General features: G+C 38.6%; 1 protein-coding gene across 1 annotated transcript in view; it reads left to right on the top strand.

The window, feature by feature from the left end:
• Nucleotides 1-18,637, top strand: part of LOC145775665 (inositol hexakisphosphate and diphosphoinositol-pentakisphosphate kinase 2-like) — a 33,873-nt gene that overhangs the window by 5,705 nt on the left and 9,531 nt on the right. The window contains exons 2-14 of the mRNA XM_082586998.1: nt 5,246-5,441; nt 9,555-9,725; nt 9,996-10,147; nt 10,906-11,007; nt 12,072-12,233; nt 12,449-12,570; nt 12,806-12,907; nt 13,915-14,001; nt 16,265-16,438; nt 16,873-16,961; nt 17,174-17,299; nt 17,438-17,559; nt 17,660-17,775. Of these exons, the coding sequence (XP_082443124.1) occupies nt 5,249-5,441; nt 9,555-9,725; nt 9,996-10,147; nt 10,906-11,007; nt 12,072-12,233; nt 12,449-12,570; nt 12,806-12,907; nt 13,915-14,001; nt 16,265-16,438; nt 16,873-16,961; nt 17,174-17,299; nt 17,438-17,559; nt 17,660-17,775 (1,718 nt within the window). The 5' untranslated portion in view covers nt 5,246-5,248. The remainder of the gene's footprint in view (nt 1-5,245; nt 5,442-9,554; nt 9,726-9,995; nt 10,148-10,905; nt 11,008-12,071; nt 12,234-12,448; nt 12,571-12,805; nt 12,908-13,914; nt 14,002-16,264; nt 16,439-16,872; nt 16,962-17,173; nt 17,300-17,437; nt 17,560-17,659; nt 17,776-18,637) is intronic.

Below are 18,637 nucleotides of genomic sequence, written 5' to 3'. Positions count from 1 at the left end.
CAATGTAAAAATAAACTGTTAGGCTAACTGGGTTCTTGGAACAAACTTTTGCTGGTCGGGATAACTAGGCTACGGTAGCCTACCCGATAATTTCCTTTCAATCTAAGCTGTAGGAGTGTAGGTCACACATCTGTTGATCAACTAATCATTTTAACCATAGGCTCCACGCATATTTCCGCGTGGGAGCAACTTTTTATGCTGCATTGATACATAAAACAATAGATGAACTAGCGATCGGCAGCAGGAAAACATTTTTAAATGCAAACCGCAACAGCTTCGCAGTAAATAATCACTAGAACGAGTAGCGATGCTACAATCCCACCCCAGACAAAAAAATCTGTCATTTTTACGTTGATTTAACGTCTGCAGACGTTGAATCAATGTAAAAATGACTGATTTTGCTGCCTGTGACATAGCAAAAATCTACCATTTTGCGTCGATTCAATGTCATCAGATGTTGAATGCACCCAAAAACAACATAATTTGCTACGTTGACGCAGCGTGCGTTTAACTTAATGCGCTTGCAAATAGCCTCGCTGTCGCTTTCAAAAGTTGAAACCTCTGCAGAGAATTGTCGCGGCAGTGAATCGGTTGCTGTGAAAATGAACTTGAAGTCTCGGCCCGAGGTTACCACTAACCAACGTAACAAGGGCTGGTGCAAACCGCACTGCCCACAGTCGCACAAGCGGCATAATCAACACAACAATGGCCTCGCGCAAACTGCATGGCGCACACACGTCCGTTGCCATAGAAACCCGATCAAAGGCGGGGAATATGCGCATGTTTTGTTTCATCTGCAACACGAAAATGGGCATATTACAGCGAATTGAAACTTGAAAGCTGGTCAGCCATATGTTGCGATATTGTAGCGAAAAGGGAGCAATGTCAAGTCGAAAACTTAATCAAACGTCTCTCTGTAACTATTTTTCAAGGGTTGTTTACGGATGTCAGCAACTTTTAAATTTATTAAAGGTGACGTGCTGTTGAATTGCTGTAAACATGAATGATTTTACTTTCAACAGGTATATTTTCAAGCATGTGATCAAGTTAGTATTTTCATTCCATTTACAGTATACCTTTTAGTAAACCTTTTCGTCTCTTGTTTCATGCTAATAAATCTAGTTCGTTGCTAAACTTTATGTTGCGCTTAGCTTAAAGAGTCGCAGTCCATCAACCGCTAGCCAACGCAGACGCATAGCATGTGTTTTGGTCGAGCTTTGTTTATAATAATTAACGGTAGGTCGAACGTAGCGATAACTCCGAGTGTGGCAATAAAAGCAATCCTAGTGTGGCGACATAATTACGTCATCCATCTGCGTGACATTTCGCTGAATTTACGTTGCTGCTGATGAAACACGCTTTCACCCCCACGGCCAAAAAAATAGTTAGGCGCCTATGATTTTAACTATTCAAAAGTACTAACTTATAGACATAAACATGAGTTTTTTTGTAACATTTTCTTTGTTTTATTTTTCCTTCATATCTTAAATTTTTCTGAAGGTGATGCAACCTTGCCAAATTTCTTTCAACTCAATAACTTACTTCGGTCACAAGCACGTTTTAACGTTCACGTTTTGTCGCTTCTACCTTTGCTATGTTGACGTGTATTGTTTTTGATATGATGGTCAAAAATAAAAATAATTGAACTGACATGACGAATTTTAATTTAATAGTTCAAACATTTTATTTTTATTCCTTTCTGCACGATTTCAACGTTTAGCGACGTTAAAACGATGTAAAAACGGCAATTGCAATTAGGCTACGGTACCCGATAATTTCCTTTTAAAAATTTCAAAAACTCGCCGAATAGGGCACTCGCCGAAAAAGGCTCTCGCCGAATAGGGAACTCGCCGAATCGGACTAGTCGAATCGGACTCGCCGAATCGGACTCGCCGAAACGGGCCATTCCGACATACTGGTACCAGTATAAATATGCACATTCAGCATGAATTATCTGTTGAATTTCATGTTTTTTAAGATTAATATTGGATAAATTCCTATGACAACAGGGCAAAAATCAGTTTTTGGCAAAAAACTCAAAAAGTAAAGACTTTAGGCTATATAAATGTATTGAATGATGATAGGAAAGTGGACATTCTGCATCCATAGCACCAAGAATGAAGTCTCTAGCACTTACAGATCTGAATATATGACCAAAACATGAATTTTTGGCCTCGTCGTCACGGAAACGCAGAGTACCGGCTTAAGACGTCTTTGAAATTAAAAAATTTTTGTTGCAAAGTTGATTGTGACCCCAAATGCAAGTTTTAGCAAATAGGCTAAAAATTCCAAACAACTTTATTTTTTTTGGTACACCCTAGTGCCCGGTCATCATTCTAATTGGAATGTTTTTACAAAAAGTTTTATGTAGGGTCCTTAATCTCCTTATAGGTTGAATATGAATACGGTATTTAAAAGAAAATTGTCTGATATCTTAACCAGGAATGCAGAAAATGATACGCCCCTGTATGGACGCTTGGGCATTCGTACAAATGCTTGATGTAAAATAAACAAAATTAGCATTTTCCGGTAATGGTGTTTTTGAAGTCGTAAAAAGCAACATTAGTGCTCTAAGATACGTTAAAAATGAATATATATCTAATAAAAATGCATCGCTTTTCCATTACATTTATTGAGAAACGAGACTCGAACTAAACAGATATATAATATTACAAATTCCTTTCAGTTATGATACATTTCGAAGCAATCTGGGTGCACTGTGCAGTCCAACATCACACCGACGGCATCTGTATGCCTTGCGTTGGTGACAATGTTTGCAGTCACCTTTTTTGTCCGTCTTTATAATCAGGTGATTGCCCTGATCTCTTCACCATTGGCAAGTGCATGCGTCGATGCTAATAAGAGAAAGTTTGTTGTTCCCATTGATCATAATAATTGTTATTTCTACACATGATCAGATAAAGTCAAGGAGGCTGATCTTTTCCATATCTCTTTCTTCTGTGGTTGTCCCAATTTTTCTATAAAACCTCTAAGCTTTGATAATATTTACTCACATAGCTCATTTTCCCAGAGGTTCCTTGTCTTCAGAGTTAGATACAACATATTCTGGTCAAGAATCTTTCCACGCAACAATGGTTTGATCATCTCCAAGGTTGCTTCACATCTCCTATCCTCACATCATTGGTCTCTTTCTTTGATAGTAAAGATAGATTGCCTCCAAAACACGTATCCCTTTCTAAGACAAATGATCTATTAAATCCAGGCTCTTGAAAAGATTGTTGCACACAACCTTCGAGCCAGAAATCAGTCGAACACTTTCCACAAGGCCATATACAACGTCAGGCCAATCACTCAATCCATACTTGAAGACGTGTGTTTTTTCTCCAACGTAGGGGACACAGTGGATTAGCTCTCCAGAGGGGGTGCACATAGACCAAATTTTTAACCCGAATCTTGTTGGTTTTTCCCTTATAAATTGCTTGAGAGGGAGGAGACCAAGTAAAGGATCATTGATTCGTCTACAGCTGCGTACTCAACAAATTTGGCTGCTGTCTCATTCAAAGTCTCAAAAAGAAAGGCAACTTTCCAAAATGGTTCGTCTTTAGAGTAGTTTGAGTTGGCGAATGGCTCTTCTTGCCATCACATTGCTTGTATCGTCTCTCCTCTCCCAATACATCCTGCGTGTGGAAGGGGTGATGTATCCTGTCATAAACATCATTGCATGACTTGCCCTTATTAAAGAATTATCCACCTTTGACTGGAAAGCCATTTGGTTTTGTTGTTCTGCATACCTCTGGGTCGCTCTCACTACTTTGTTCACAAAATTTTCAGAGATGAAGAGTTTCATACCATCATACGGCGTTTTCACATTATCAGAATCAATGTGTAAATTATCATGTCGCAGTTCTTCCAGGCTGTGCTTTGTGAGAGATTGAACCCTTTGCATTCATGTTTCTGCTGGTCTTCCTTGATTTCGTTTGCCTTTGATCAGGAGTGTTTCTATATAACCGGAATTTATTGGATATATCGTATTTAACCAGAGAAACTGACGTTGGCTGACTTGTTGAAGCAAGGGAGTCTCTATTACAGCAACATAAAACAATTCATTGTGAATATGTTCACTAAAATTCTTCTTAATGATTGTGTGACTGTGTGTGGACTGTGTTAATGGTATTTTGAAGTTTTAAGATTAGTTTCCATGTTTAGCAGGCATAAGTTTTTAACAATCAATATGATCAACAGAGCAATGCAAACTAGGTACTAGGTAGCCTACGAGTCAAAACATTGGGCCTGCGCTATTCAAAGATATCAACCAGTTGAAGTTTCAGTAAAAATTAAAAACTCAGCCATTGTTACCACTTGTATGAGATTAATACTCTCATACCAATCATTGCATGCGCAATGCGCATGTGATATCATGACGAGTTTTGTAGTGTCAAAAATCTGTCTCGTGATTCAAAATAAACTCATTAGTGAATGGAAACCATCTCAAAATTTCAATGTTTGCATAAATGCAAACCTTGAAATTTCGGAAAAGAGTTTGTTTATAATAAATAGTTTCGGGAAAGAGTTTGTTTTCTTATACCAAAGACAAGCAAGACACAACAATACAACAGGGTTGAGCATTTGGCTGAAAATTGCCAATTATGGAGACTTTTTAGTGACATTATTTTGCACTCAACTGGTGTGAAATAAATTATTATTATAGAAGCAAACCAAATTTATAGACTACATTTTCAACTACACAGGGGTACCTCTTTCTATATACTCATATACTATACCAACACTTCTAAATACCCATTTTCAGTGTTGCAGGGTTGTTTTAAACTAAAAATAGTATTTATTCTGTTAAAGTCTATTTGAAGTAATAGGAAATCGAAAGAATCAACAATATCGCAATATGTATAATTGTATATATACAACTAGTAAAAATTTTCTGCAACTGAGAAGCAATATATACTAGCCAAGTTTAGTGGCAAAACTTATGGGTCTGGCAACTTTTCAAAATTATTAGGCATTGTCTGCATTTTTATAAATTGGCAGACATTTTAAAGGGTTGTTGGACCATAATCTCAACCCTAACCCCCAATAGTAACCCAAATCATAATCCGCAAAACTGGTCTGATTGGACCTGGCAACCCTGACAATGGGTATTTAGAAGTACTGCTGTATAGTGCTCCGAATGACAGTTCTCTTCAACATGTGCTTACTCTCTTAACTACTTGGAAAGCATTTACATGGTTGGGAGAGATGTAGTGTTTGTGTTGAATATTAACTTTTATAGGACATGCCAAAGCGTATAATTGTTGGCTTATGTGCAATGGCAAAAAAGACCCAATCAAAGCCAATGCAAGAGATCCTGCACCGGCTACAAATGTTCGAGTACATCACTGTCAATGTATTTGATGAGGCAACAATCCTTGAGAAGCCAGTATCCGAGTGGCCGCATTGTGATTGCCTAATTTCATTCCAGTCATCAGGTAAATCACTATAAACATATTTTTGTTGAACATTTTCTTTGAGTTAATGTACATTGTACAGTGTACACTGAAATATTCTCTCTCAGTAGAAACTGCACCTCATCTTGAAAAAGTGCCGACCATGTGCTTCTAATCCGTCAACTTTCCACTTGTGCCTTACTAGATGAGTGCTCATGGTCCCTGCGCCTTAACAGATCACATCTCAACATAAGTATGAGATGCTGAAAATTGAATGAGGCTGTTCACCAGGCATTAAATTAAATAATATGAGATGTTCTACTGGTGCAAATTAAGCTAAACTGTCACAAGATGTATACAGTGACAATCTGCTTTTATTCCGACGTTTCGTCAATCAGACACGACTGACTTCTTCATGCCATGCTAGACAGGTAGTCACTACCTGGTCTAGCCCCCTGAAGAAGTCAGTCGTGTCTGATTGACGAAACGTCGGAATAAAAGCAGATTGTCACTGTATACATCTTGTGATAGTTTAGCTTAATTTGCACCAGTAGAACATCTCATATTATTTAATAAGTATGAGATGTTATAAATTTTTTAACTCTTTCCGCCATGAACTATTTTTATTTATTTTACATGTAATTCTGACTAAATTGAGTACACTAAAAATTATTGACCAAATTTACATTCTGAAAAGTTTACTTTGGCAGATATTGCCTGTTTCATATATGATACAGTGTGACTACTGACTACATGGGTGCAAAATAACAAAAATTGTGTCTTCAATAAAATGCAGAAATAAGAAAGAAATGGTAGGTAATATTTTGGTTCTTGCTTTTTCTGCTCTCTCCCTGCTGTCAGCTCCCCCCCAAATAGCACCATACATTTGCGAAAATACCCCTTTGCTTATTCATAACAGGAAGCACAAGGCAAAAAAGGGTGATAACAATCATGCTACATACACACATTAGATTTACAATGAATGAAACTAAAGAAAACAGTTTCTATTTTTGTTCAGACACAAGGAAACTTTGCATTTTATGCAAAATACATGGGAAATTGCATTTTCACATTCCGGATATTTGTATCTTTGCCTTACCGTTCTCCACCCTGGGAAGTGGCTAACTCCATTATACCTCTCATCATCTTAAGGAACATATTGAAATGTTTTTCTTAATCTACCTGGTGTTAATTTTTGAAGGGTATTTGTGCCACATTTTATTAAGCATTCAGCAATGCTCAATGTAAATTGCAAGAGAGAGATCATGTCTGACTTAGGCTGCCCAGATGACTCAGTCTTTTTTATGTTGCGACCATGATGTAAAATCCACAAAGTGAAAATGGCACATAATGTCTACTTTTTAGACTTGATGTGGATCCTAGATAAAGACAGCAAGAAGTCTGCTTTATCAACTTTTCTCATACTTTTGTTGTGACTCCAAAACAAGACGGAGGCATGGAACTTCTACTTCTTCTTTCTTTGTTTTGTCAATATGCGATGTATACTTTTTTTCAGTTTTCCAATCGTAAGCAGAAGACAGCATGTTTACAATAGAATTGTCGTTCCAGTAAACCAAACACATCTTCTGCGATGATGTGCCACCATCCATTTCACCGCTACCTTCTTTAACAAGTTTTGCTTAGTTTTGATGGGTAACCTTCTGAACTTTACATCTTACTGTTCTTGTTAAATATATTCCATTTTTCAAAAGCTGATGCACTAACTTTGGCAAAGTAAAAAAATTATGAAAGAAGAGTATGTAGTTGGAAAAGGATGAGGATGATAAGTGGCCTTGTGGTAATGCCAATGCCAAACCTCTAGAAATACCCAAGTTTGCAACTGCGCATGCTTCTCAGGAAGATTGATGCATTTCCCTTGATATACTATAAAATTGTATGGTATTCCAGATTCTCTACAAAGAAAAACTAACTCGATTCCCCATGGATTGGATTTTCATTCCATGTATTGCTTCAAATTAAGTCTTCTTTTAAAAGGGATGAGTTGTTCGTCGCCACACACTCTCTTCACACTCTCTTCTCTGTTGCTTCCATGAGAGTCCATTCAAATATTCATAATTGGTCACACCTTCCAAAACTTTGTTCTGCATATTATCAATGCTACAGAGATTTGTACGCAATATGTTGAATCAATTGTATGGCATAGTATTCGCAATCAGCGGATAACGTCATAATTTAGTTCAATACTGGTGAAGCTGAGGATATTGGATGCTACCCGTCTCAATGAGCATGCCAAAACAAGTTTTGATTTCCTGAGAAGTTGTTTTCAAATCTTTACCTTTTTGTTGAAAATGGTAAATGTTGGTTTTTAAACTGAGCTCTTCAACAAAATCATCGCTGATAAATTTAAAAAAGTATGTATAAGGTGATGTTGGTTCAGAAGAAAAGTCGTTCTCCAATTCTTCAACTGGTGCACTTTGGGTAAAATTGGATTTGACCCATGTAATTTTTGGATAAGTGTTTTTGCTTTTTTTAACGCTACCAGGTGTTTTTTGTTATTTTTTTCTTTCAGCTTAAGCTCAGTATTGTCAATATCTTCATTTAGAAAGCTTTGTCATATCTGTTTGCATTTGCCAGGTCTTCTAATACTCCATCATCTTCACCATCTAATAAGCCATCCATATCTGAATCATCACCAAACTCAATCTCGCTAAGCATTTGTTTCATATCATGAGCATTTCTTTTATTTGCCATTACAGAAATAACATTTTCTTCATAACAAGCACAAAAAACATGCAAAAAGTTTAGAAACTCCAAAATAAAACTACAAACTGAAAAAAGTATGGTATAATATTTTGATATCATTTTGTTTAGGTCAATAGTAGAGGTCATGTGAGACATTGGCTATCATAGTTCATTGCTACTATAGTAGTAAGCTAAATTTTGTTTTCCTTGCTGTTAGTTTACAAAAAAGCTAAATTCACAAAATGCTCATAAAAGATTATAGACTTGCTGCTTATGCAACTAGTATCTTCCATTCATATGTCACAGCCATTCTATCATTCTGTATCATATTTGATACACATGTCAAAAAGTATCAATATTTTACGAGAATCTAGTTTAATATCTGCTAAATGACATGATTCGAAGTCTCTAATGTCCCAAGATTTCAAATAGAAACATTTCAAGCTAATTAAAACTGTACAGATAGAAATACAGAGCTAAGTTGACATGCACAATGCACATACCCTAATTCAACAAACGTGCACTTTGACCACCAGTAATTTGTGGCAAGCATGGAATTGCTCATCACGCTTGATTAAATTGCATTCCAATACGCATTCAGGCGTGATACAAAGTGAGTTGACAAAAAATGATTAGGGGTTGCATGATAATACTTTGAAAAATGCATCACCTATTACACAGAATGAGTGAAAGGGTAATGGAAATATGGTGTTCGATGTGTGATGTGTGTCACAATACTTTCTAGTTCTTACCCCTAAAAAGACTTTAGAAACATTGCTGACGTAGTTTATTGGGATATCAAAAGTTAAACAGTCAAAGAAATGGTCGAACAATTCTACTTGATAGAAGAAAAATGTATTTCCATTTGAAAACTTTGTTTATTGACAATGCTATGGTCATATTCAACAAGCTTAGCTTAGGCGGCATGTCATATTTTTTGTTTTTAATTGTAATATTATTTTAATTGCGTAAGTTTTGTAGATAGAGCCGATCAGTCATCTTTAAGTAACCTTTTGACTCAAGCAAATTGTACAACTTAGGTCATCTTTATGCTTGGTATCTTTCTCACTTTTTTGTTGGTTTATTTTGTTTGTTTTCGATGAGTGATATCAATCATTAATTAATCATATAGCCTATGGTAGGTTTACCAATGGACACACGTGAAGTTCTCAATGACAATCTTTACTTTTGGCGGAAGAGGGCTGAACTTGACGGGCAGGAGGCATTCTGCGAGGTGGACCTTAATAACAAAGCACCCGTTGCAACGGGTTCTATTGAAACTGCACTGCACGTCGACTGGCAGCGAGTATCCTTGCCATGTCATCTAAACAATATCCTCGCGCGTCACTACATGACGTCATAATTTAAGACGTCGCCGATTTCGCAGAAACTTCAAACTTGGCACCTATGATTTATTTTAATTGGTTATACTATCTTGTTCTATGTTTACAGGTTTCCCGTTACGGAAGGCAGTTGAGTACACCAGATGGTGTCAGCCTTTCTTAATCAACGATTTAGAAACCCAATTTCTTATTCAAGACAGGCGAGAAGTTTATAGGATTTTACAGAAGAACGGCATTGAAACACCTCGCTATGCGGTTTATGACAGGAACGAAGGAAAAGGTCTGTTTGTTTAATGTAAGGTATTCTTTACGACATAGTTTGTTTTGATTGACCGCTTGTGTGCTAATAAATATTACAGTATTATTTTTGTTAGTGATGCCACCTAAATTTCTTATTCGAGTGAAAGTGAAATACTATAATTTTATTGACATTCATACCAAACCGTGCTTCAAGGAAGACCTACATTCCCTCCAACTTGTTTTGTTGGCTTCATGATGTATGAAGTGAAACTAAAGGATTTCTGTCACTGAGTCGCATGTATTATCGCAGACGAATTGGAAGAGTATGAAGACCACATTGTTATTGGTGATGAAGTGTTTTATAAACCATTTGTGGAAAAACCAATAGATGCCGAAGACCACAACATTCATATTTATTATCCTTCCTCTGCCGGCGGTGGATGCCAAAAGCTATTCAGAAAGGTCGGCCATTAGTCCATTACTAATGCGTTTGTAGGCTTTTCTGATGTTGGTTTGTCTTTTGCTTATTAAGGTTTTTGGTTATTGAGAGACTCTGAGTCTCTAGCTACAAAAGAATAGTTTAAGGCTTCTGTCTAGGGGTGTGATTGCCTTCAAAAGTTAAACAAGTTTAATTAAGTGTTAAATGTATTTATTGTGCGGTCAAAATTATAAACTCATATTCGGGAAATTAAAAAGTACTTATTCTGTCTAACTCTATCCAATTTAGTTTATCGACGGTGTCAGAAAAGCGATATTCTTCCGTCGTGACCTAACTCGTTGTAGAATCGTTCAGTCTGTTCTCTTTGGAAGTCTGTCTCTGAGTATTTTTCAATTCCCCGCTTATTTCATAATATCCTAGTATAGTGCCTTTTTATCAGTAATATGGTGGATTGGTGGGGGTTATGAAAGTGAAACGGTCACACAGTTGAGTCATGTCGCTTTAGAAATGCAGATGTGGTGAGCTAAATTCCGTGAGAGTGGGTGGCATTTGTTCACAGGAAGCGTAACCTAAATTCCGTGAGAGCAGAACTTAGGTTTTGGATTTGCACAGTGGAAGTGCATTTGCGAATTGCAGTTCTCACAAGTTTCGGCTAAATGTTCTCATAATTTAAATTTGTTAGTTAAAAACATGGTATATGTTACAAGTTGTGCTGTATTTGTGTATCAGCGATAAATGTGTTATTAATGCAGTATTATATTTGTACTTATGGTTTGTCTAGATTGGGAATCGTAGCAGCCAGTACTCCACTCAGAGCCTGGTCAGAAGAACTGGCTCGTATCTTTATGAGGACTTCATGCCCACCGATGGAACGGACGTCAAGGTAATAACGTAAACGAAAGTTGAATATATATGTTCACGAGTCGTCTCATAACAACCGTGTGCTTCTGTTAATAATAGTTTTATAGTTTGATGCAGAAAGAAGATTAATAACAACAGTTAGAAGGCGCCAGATGCAATTTGTAGGTCATATTCACAGACATTAAGATTTGGAAAAAGTTAGCACTTTTGGGGATGATGCAGGGAAAAAGAAGCAGAGGTCGACAAAGATTAACTTACTTAAACAGCTTGAATCAATGGGCCACAAACACAACAGTCAAAACGAACGATTTTATACGAATGTCAAATGACAGAGAAGTTTGGCAGACCATGATCGCCAACGTCTGTATCAGATCAGGCGCATAATCGTAATCATCATCATAGGATGATGACTTTTAGGCTCAGACACGTAGGCGCTTGCGTTGTATGTGCCCCACTGTGGCACCAAGCGATTTAGTCGTTATTCCGAGTAGTGTATTTTATTGGGTGTTGGATGGTTAACTATTATTATGTAGATATTTTATTTATACTTACGTCATTGGACCTAAAATGCATGGTAGGCAATAAATAACATACGGAAAGTGCGCATAGAAAACATAGTCACAAGAGTAGAAGACCGTAGGTTAAGGCCCCGCATAGAAGTTGTAGCTGCAACAAATGAACGCTGAATATGCGGCGAATCGCTCCATGGAGCAAAGTGACTGTTTTATAATTATTGACCATAATGAAACCTCAAGACATTAACTTGTCATAGCTAACTTTTTCAATTGTACTGTAATTTGTTGAGTACATTTCACTCATCACGGGTGTTTGTGTATATATATATTTGTGATCGTGCAATACGTGCTACCTTGTGGAAAGGATTGATGGAAAATAGAAAATTTATCACAATATACGCGTTGTTGTTAGGCCTCACTACGAGTATGAATGAAATTTCATAATACGTACAAGCGCTAATGAGATAAAGTTTACTCTTAATCGCAAGGCGTCACAGTGCCCACGAGTCGTGCTCCGTCTATATTCGTGTTGTATGAGTGGTCTGATTGATAGCTTGCACTTTTTGTTGAGGTCTACACGGTAGGAGCCGACTATGCCCATGCCGAAGCCCGGAAGTCCCCAGCTCTGGACGGGAAGGTTGAGCGGGACAGCGAAGGAAAGGAGGTTCGATTCCCGGTCATTCTATCTGCCAAAGAAAAGGCGATTGCGAGACAAGTTTGCCTGGCTTTCAAGGTGCAGCAGTTTATTGGCCGCGCGGCATCGTTGCTTTCAGAAATTTTCAAGTAGATGATAATGATTTAATGTCCAGTACTTCCATTATTATGTCTAATGCGATTTATTCGTAGAAATACTTGACCAGTGCAAAGAGACGCATCTTTGCATTACCTTTTCCGTTTTTTTTTTCGAATCGAGAGACCTTCACTAAACAACGCGCTTATATGTTGTAGCAAACTGTCTGTGGGTTCGATTTCTTGAGGGCGAACGGCAAGTCGTTTGTTTGTGACGTCAACGGATTTAGCTTTGTGAAGAATTCAATGAAGTATTATGACGATTGCGCTAAAGTTTTAGGGTGGGTGCATTGTTGATTCGGTTAGTGAATTCTAGAGAAGTATCGAATTGTAGTGTTTATCTTGGTATTTTATGAAATCTGTCTGAAACACAAATATTGTTACTTAGCTGTATTGATACTCATCTCAAGATGGGGCTTTTCTCCCGATTCCTTCAGGATGCTTATGGAAAGATTTGTTCCGCTAGTTGAAAATTGTTCTTCCGAATAATCGTTCACTATTGCACCTGATCCGTAGGAACATCATCATGAGAGATCTTGCTCCTCAATTTCTTATCCCCTGGTCCATACCAACTGATGCAGAGGACATTCCCATTGTCCCCACCACATCCGGGACCATGTAAGTTGTCATCCGTCAATGTATTTGATTGATATGATCATTTTACTTTGTAAACATGCGTGACCCATAATAGCCTTGTTAAGTCGACCCGATCGCGGCGATGAATCGGTTCTTGAGGATAGCTGAGCTGTGTGTGCAGCATGTTAGTTCAAGCAAATTGTTAGTCAACAGCATCAGTGGGCAATGCTAACTCGTGTGTGTAGTGTCAATACAAAGCGCATCATTATCATGTTGCCAATACACTCTGCTGGAAACCAACATAATCAATGATTGACTTGATCAAACAATAAGGCTGACTCTGTTGGGCAAACCTCGGGAACATGACAGCTAGTCCCCAGGTTGCCGCCAAGAAACACTTCGAAGCAGCAAGGCAGCTTTTCTATGAACAAACGTTTGTAAAATTCAAACCACTGTTGGAGTGTCGGTCTTACCGCAACTACATACACTTGACATTTATTTGTTGCATGGCGTTGGTATTTTCCCCTATTCGTTTGGTCTGTTTTTATCGTAACCAAGCATGTGCCTGGTGGTTCAAGATGTAGACGAAATTATGCTTTCATACTCCATTTTTAAGGTGCTTTTATTTTCATCTGAATTGTCTTAAGATTACTTATCCTCCGAATACTTCGTTCCACCTGCTATTTTTGTACAAGTGGGTTTTGCACTTTTATTAATCAAACTTAGATTGCCCTGAATTTGCAGGAAGTAGTTGTGTAGTTCAATTGATATAAAGTCAATTTCATAAAAATTCAAAAGTTGCCTCGTGCAATGTGGTATCCTTGTGGCGTGTTGTGTCACGGCTTTGTTTGTTCACGTTTAATATCTGGGTGGTTTATGGTTTGGATCACCAGTTGAGAAGTGAACGGTAAAGCGGAAGCCATTTTTAAATATCGTGCATGCAACATCACCGCTCAGTCTCACAATATGTCGACCCTGCCACAGATGTGATGTTAGTTGTTGTCCTTGTTGTAACAGCTCGCTCGACCTCCGAACCATTGTCTTTCCAGGATGGAGCTGAGATGCGTGATCGCCATCATCCGGCACGGCGACCGCACCCCAAAGCAGAAGATGAAGATGGAAGTCAGACACCAGAAGTGAGCACAGTTCTCCTCCTCATTAGACTGCTTCAAAAACAGCCCAAAAATTTTTTTTGAAAACTTTCAAGTCCTACCCCCCAAAAGTTTCCATTTACTGTAAAAATACCTTGTGTGAAATACTTTTTAAAAATATTAATGTTTAAGGGTTCCCCTGCCCCCCGAAATTTAGATGTTTTTTACGAAAAATATCATATTTCGGATAGCTGTATTTCATAAACTTTTCATGCAAACATATATGTGTTGGGGTTTATTTTTATCAGCATGGTGAGCACTATAAGTAGAGGAAGTCAAACAAGGCAAAATTTCTATTAAAATATTTTCGATTATTAAATTTTTTTCGTAATATGGAACTCTTTTTGCTGGGTTAAGGTCCTTTCGCAGGACATTGCGAAGGGTGAACGGAGATCCTTTGAGTTTACAAGGATTTCATGAGATGAGGAATTGATGTGCATTGAACGTGCCTCTGCTTTTTTTTTATAGGTCTTAGCCCAATTTTGTATGACTATTTTCAATTGGGCTAAGTTTGAGGCTTCTTGTGGAAAGAGCTCTTCATTTTGTTCCGCAAATCTCAAGAAATGTATCATGCTATCAATGCGGTTATAAATCGTATTTTTCCACATGTCCTTGTTTATGACGATAGGTTCCAGGGTGCCGACATCAAACGTGATACCATGGGCACTCCTGAAGGTATTGGTGACGTCATGTAATACCTTCATGATGGTGGTGCCCTTATTGCCGCCACCACTAGAACCTTCCATGAATATTTTGAAGTCATTCAGGATATTTTGGTCGGATGAAGCTTTCCCTGTTACCTGTCTGTACTCGGCCGATTTGTTATCCAGTTTGTGATACCGCTGCAGATATTGGAAAACCCACCCGACCGGTTTGCCACATATCGGACACAGGCGCCTCCTCTCCTGAGGGTCAGCAATCTTATGTGATTTTGTCACATGCTGCGCTATGTTCGTTGTAATTTTGCGATGACATAAGTAGCATGTAATCTTTGCTTCCTCCCTCACGTCCTTTACAAACTCTGCAAACGTTTTCATCCGCCGCTTGGTTGGGGATTTGCCGTTTTTTGTTTAAATTAATTTAAGTTATTTCATAAAATTGGAATTGAAAGTCATTAAACATTTAGTCAAAACCTCACATTCGATATAAAAAATCTTTCCAATTCCTTTCTCTTTGAGGAACACGCAACTAGCTGGTTAGGTATTTGTTTACGTTCTGATTACATTCAGATTTGCTGATATTATCTCTTTCCTTCGTTTTTCTTTTTTCCCTCTTTTATAGGGTACCGTACCCGAGAAGATGGACCAGCGTCATCATCGGAGGCAGATTCTTCAGCAGTTGAACTGCTGTTCTCTAGAATAGCCACTGCCTGAGATTCATCATATGCTTCATGCGCTATTCGACGCCGCTTGCTTTCATTTTGAAACGCAGAGAAACGTCGTCTTTGCTTTTGCAGATTAGTTGCATCAAGTTTGCCCATACATCCACGACGTCCCTTTTCCCGCTGGGCCAAGTGAAAAGCTTTATCTTTCTCAATTGTTATCATGCTTAAACCATTAGCATGAGAAATATCAAACAAGTCCTTGAAAGATTCTTTAAATTCTTCCTCAAGTCTTACTTGAGTAACTGTATCCCTCTTTTTGTGTTTCTGCAAACCTTGCCACCTGCGAAACAGTTTATCTAGCTTGATAGCTTCTACCTATGATCAATTGATCATGCATGCATAATTAGCTGCATCATATGGACTATTGAACTTTTATAGAGTTATTCAATATTTCTGTGTTTGTCACAGTGGCCACAAAATATAGACTAATAATTAAGAAATTATCAAAATAACCATTTCTTAAAAAATTGTGATAAACTTTATAAAATCGGATATTGAAAAAGTAGATATTTTGAACTGTTACTCTGTTCCAACCAACAGTTCTCACTATGTTGATAAAAGTGAACCCCAACACTTATATGTTTGCATGAAAAGTTTTTGAGATACAGCCATCTGAAATTTGACATTTTTTGTTAAAAAAGCCAAAATTTTGGGGGGGTCAGGGAAACCCCTAAACATTAATATTTTTAAAAATTATTTCACACAAGGTGTTTTTGTGGCAAATGGAAACTTTTGGGGGGGTAAGACTTAAAAATTTCAAAAGTTGTTTTTTGAGGCGGTCTACAGTCCTCATGCACGGCCGCGCTGTTGTGGTCAACTTCTACTTGAACTGCAGTGATAATCAAGTCGCGTGTTCTTGCGCAGATTCTTTGATCTATTCGCGAAATACAACGGACACAAAACTGGCCGCCTGAAACTGAAGAGACCTCGGCAGTTGCAGGAAGTGTTGGACGTCGCGCGGTGGCTTCTGGCCGAACCCGACGCCATGATCAATGAGAAGCACCACAAAGTTGAACAACTCAAGACTGTGTTGGAAATGTAACTAAAATAGCGATATGTTGTTTCCATTTGAGTCTTCAGTGGTTGCTAACTTCCTGACATCACCAAGGCATTAAACTTGAATTGAATGACGAGCCTGCTTTGTCTTCCTTGCCCCACATTAGATTGGCTTGTCTTTCACGATGAAAAGTAAAAGTCTCAAACCAAATACTGTGCAGTTCCCGGTAGCATATTGATAAAGACTGTGACCGCTCACATGTTTGCTTCATTCAGCCAATGAACTTGTAACCGTTTTGAAATTCTAATGTTGTGCTTGTGTAGAGTTCCAATATATCGTGGTGTTACGATTGGTGTCTAGGATATAGGAAGGCGATGATATTGTTGATTCATGATATTTTCAATAATCAGTTACTAGGCTTGTTGTTGCTTCGGCCGTTGGCCTGATGTCGTCCACCACTGCCTTGCTGTTGCAGGTACGGTCACTTCTCAGGCATCAACAGGAAGGTACAGTTCAAGTATAAGACCGGCGGAAGGAACATGGCGACCAGTAGCTCGCTGGAAGGTACAACGTCGTCTGCTCTCAAAACAATTTTGAAAATAAAAGTTAGAAAACACTTTTGAACTGCTGGTGAAGCATGTTAGTTGCTGCTTGCCTTGCTTTTACCAAACACATTTTGTCTTTTTTACCCAGCTTTAACACATGAACGTTAAAGTGATGTACCGGTATGTAAAAACAACAACGTGTTTTGCTGGATACTTATCAATCATTGGCAGATGCAGACCGCGAGAGGCCATCTCTGCTTCTAATACTGAAGTGGGGGGGCGAGCTGACCCCTGCAGGGAGATGGCAAGCTGAGGAGTTGGGCCAAGCATTCCGCTGCATGTACCCCGGTGGACAAGGTGCGTGTTCTTTCATTGCTGTCATGTTGAGGGAATCGTGGGAGATTCTCGCATTAAATAATCAGTGTAATGACACTTCATTATATCTCTTGTGCTCGAATAGCTCTAGTGGGGCTGGCCTAATTACTTTCTCTTCAGGAGACTACGCTGGTTTCCCTGGATGTGGACTACTCCGTCTGCACAGCACGTACCGCCACGACTTGAAAATATACGCCTCTGATGAAGGCAGAGTTCAAATGACAGCTGCAGCCTTCGCCAAGGTTCGTCTCTTGTATCAATAATAGCTTTTACGTTTGGTTGGAATGGATAAGCAGGCTCTCACTCTCGGTTATGAATTCTAACCATTGCAACTTTATCTAGGGACTTCTCGCTCTGGAGGGGGAGCTCACCCCCATCCTAGTGCAGATGGTGAAGAGCGCCAACATGAATGGGCTTCTCGATAATGAAGGGGACAACACATCGGAGTGCCAGCAGAAGTAAGTTACATGCAGTCAAGCCGTCGATGATTTTGTTGCGATTGACTGGTCAGATTGATTCTGCGGATAGACTCATACCGCCATGAAACGCGCTCCTGTGGTTGGCTTAATTCTTCACCACTTTCACCACCCCCATCATATTGTGATCTGTTGGTCGCATCACGGGGGACTGCAAATCGATTCGCGTTTCTCTTCACTGGTTGGAGCATCAGAAAGTACTTTTGAAGGTTTAAAGTAATCGAGATGGCCCGTATCTCAGCAACACGCAAATAGTGTGCTTTGTGTTGACATTGTTACGTCATAATACAAATAAAACAGAAAACATAACCAGATGATTTACTTGCTCGTATTTTTCGTCGTTCCTGCTGGGATGCTTCGAAGTTGTCGATACTGAACTGGTATTGACAGTTTTTCTATCGAAAATCTGCTATGTTTAGCAGTGGCTAATTATTTCCCCACTAAGAAAATCTTCCTCTTTACTTCCCGACTTCTGCAGATGTTGAATCAGTGTGAAAAAGACTGACTTTGCAAGCTGGGATGCGGCGCCTGCGTAATATTTTGTTATTTTTTGGGTTATTCATGAATGAGGAGGTTGACTGTCGGATTTCCCGTTTGTTGGCATTTAACACATAAATCATGCTGCTGCAAAGTTGCTTTGAGGGTAACATTACTAATCAAGCATCCTGCCTCGGTGCCATGTGGTAATGACGAACACTTTACGGGCGCCACCTTCCGCGAAGTTCATGGAATCGCTGAAAGCAACTAGTGGCTCTGATTAATCTTGTGAGGTTGTTCACAAAACTATAACTCTATAAGAAGCTATCGCTTTGTTGATCTTACGTATAATCAACGTTGATCTTAC

This window comes from Aplidium turbinatum, chromosome 8 (genome assembly GCF_918807975.1).
Source record: "Aplidium turbinatum chromosome 8, kaAplTurb1.1, whole genome shotgun sequence".
NCBI classification, from domain to species: Eukaryota; Metazoa; Chordata; class Ascidiacea; order Aplousobranchia; family Polyclinidae; genus Aplidium; species Aplidium turbinatum.
The sequence above is the reverse complement of the archived record's forward strand: the minus strand, read 5'-3'. Positions and strand labels throughout refer to the sequence as shown.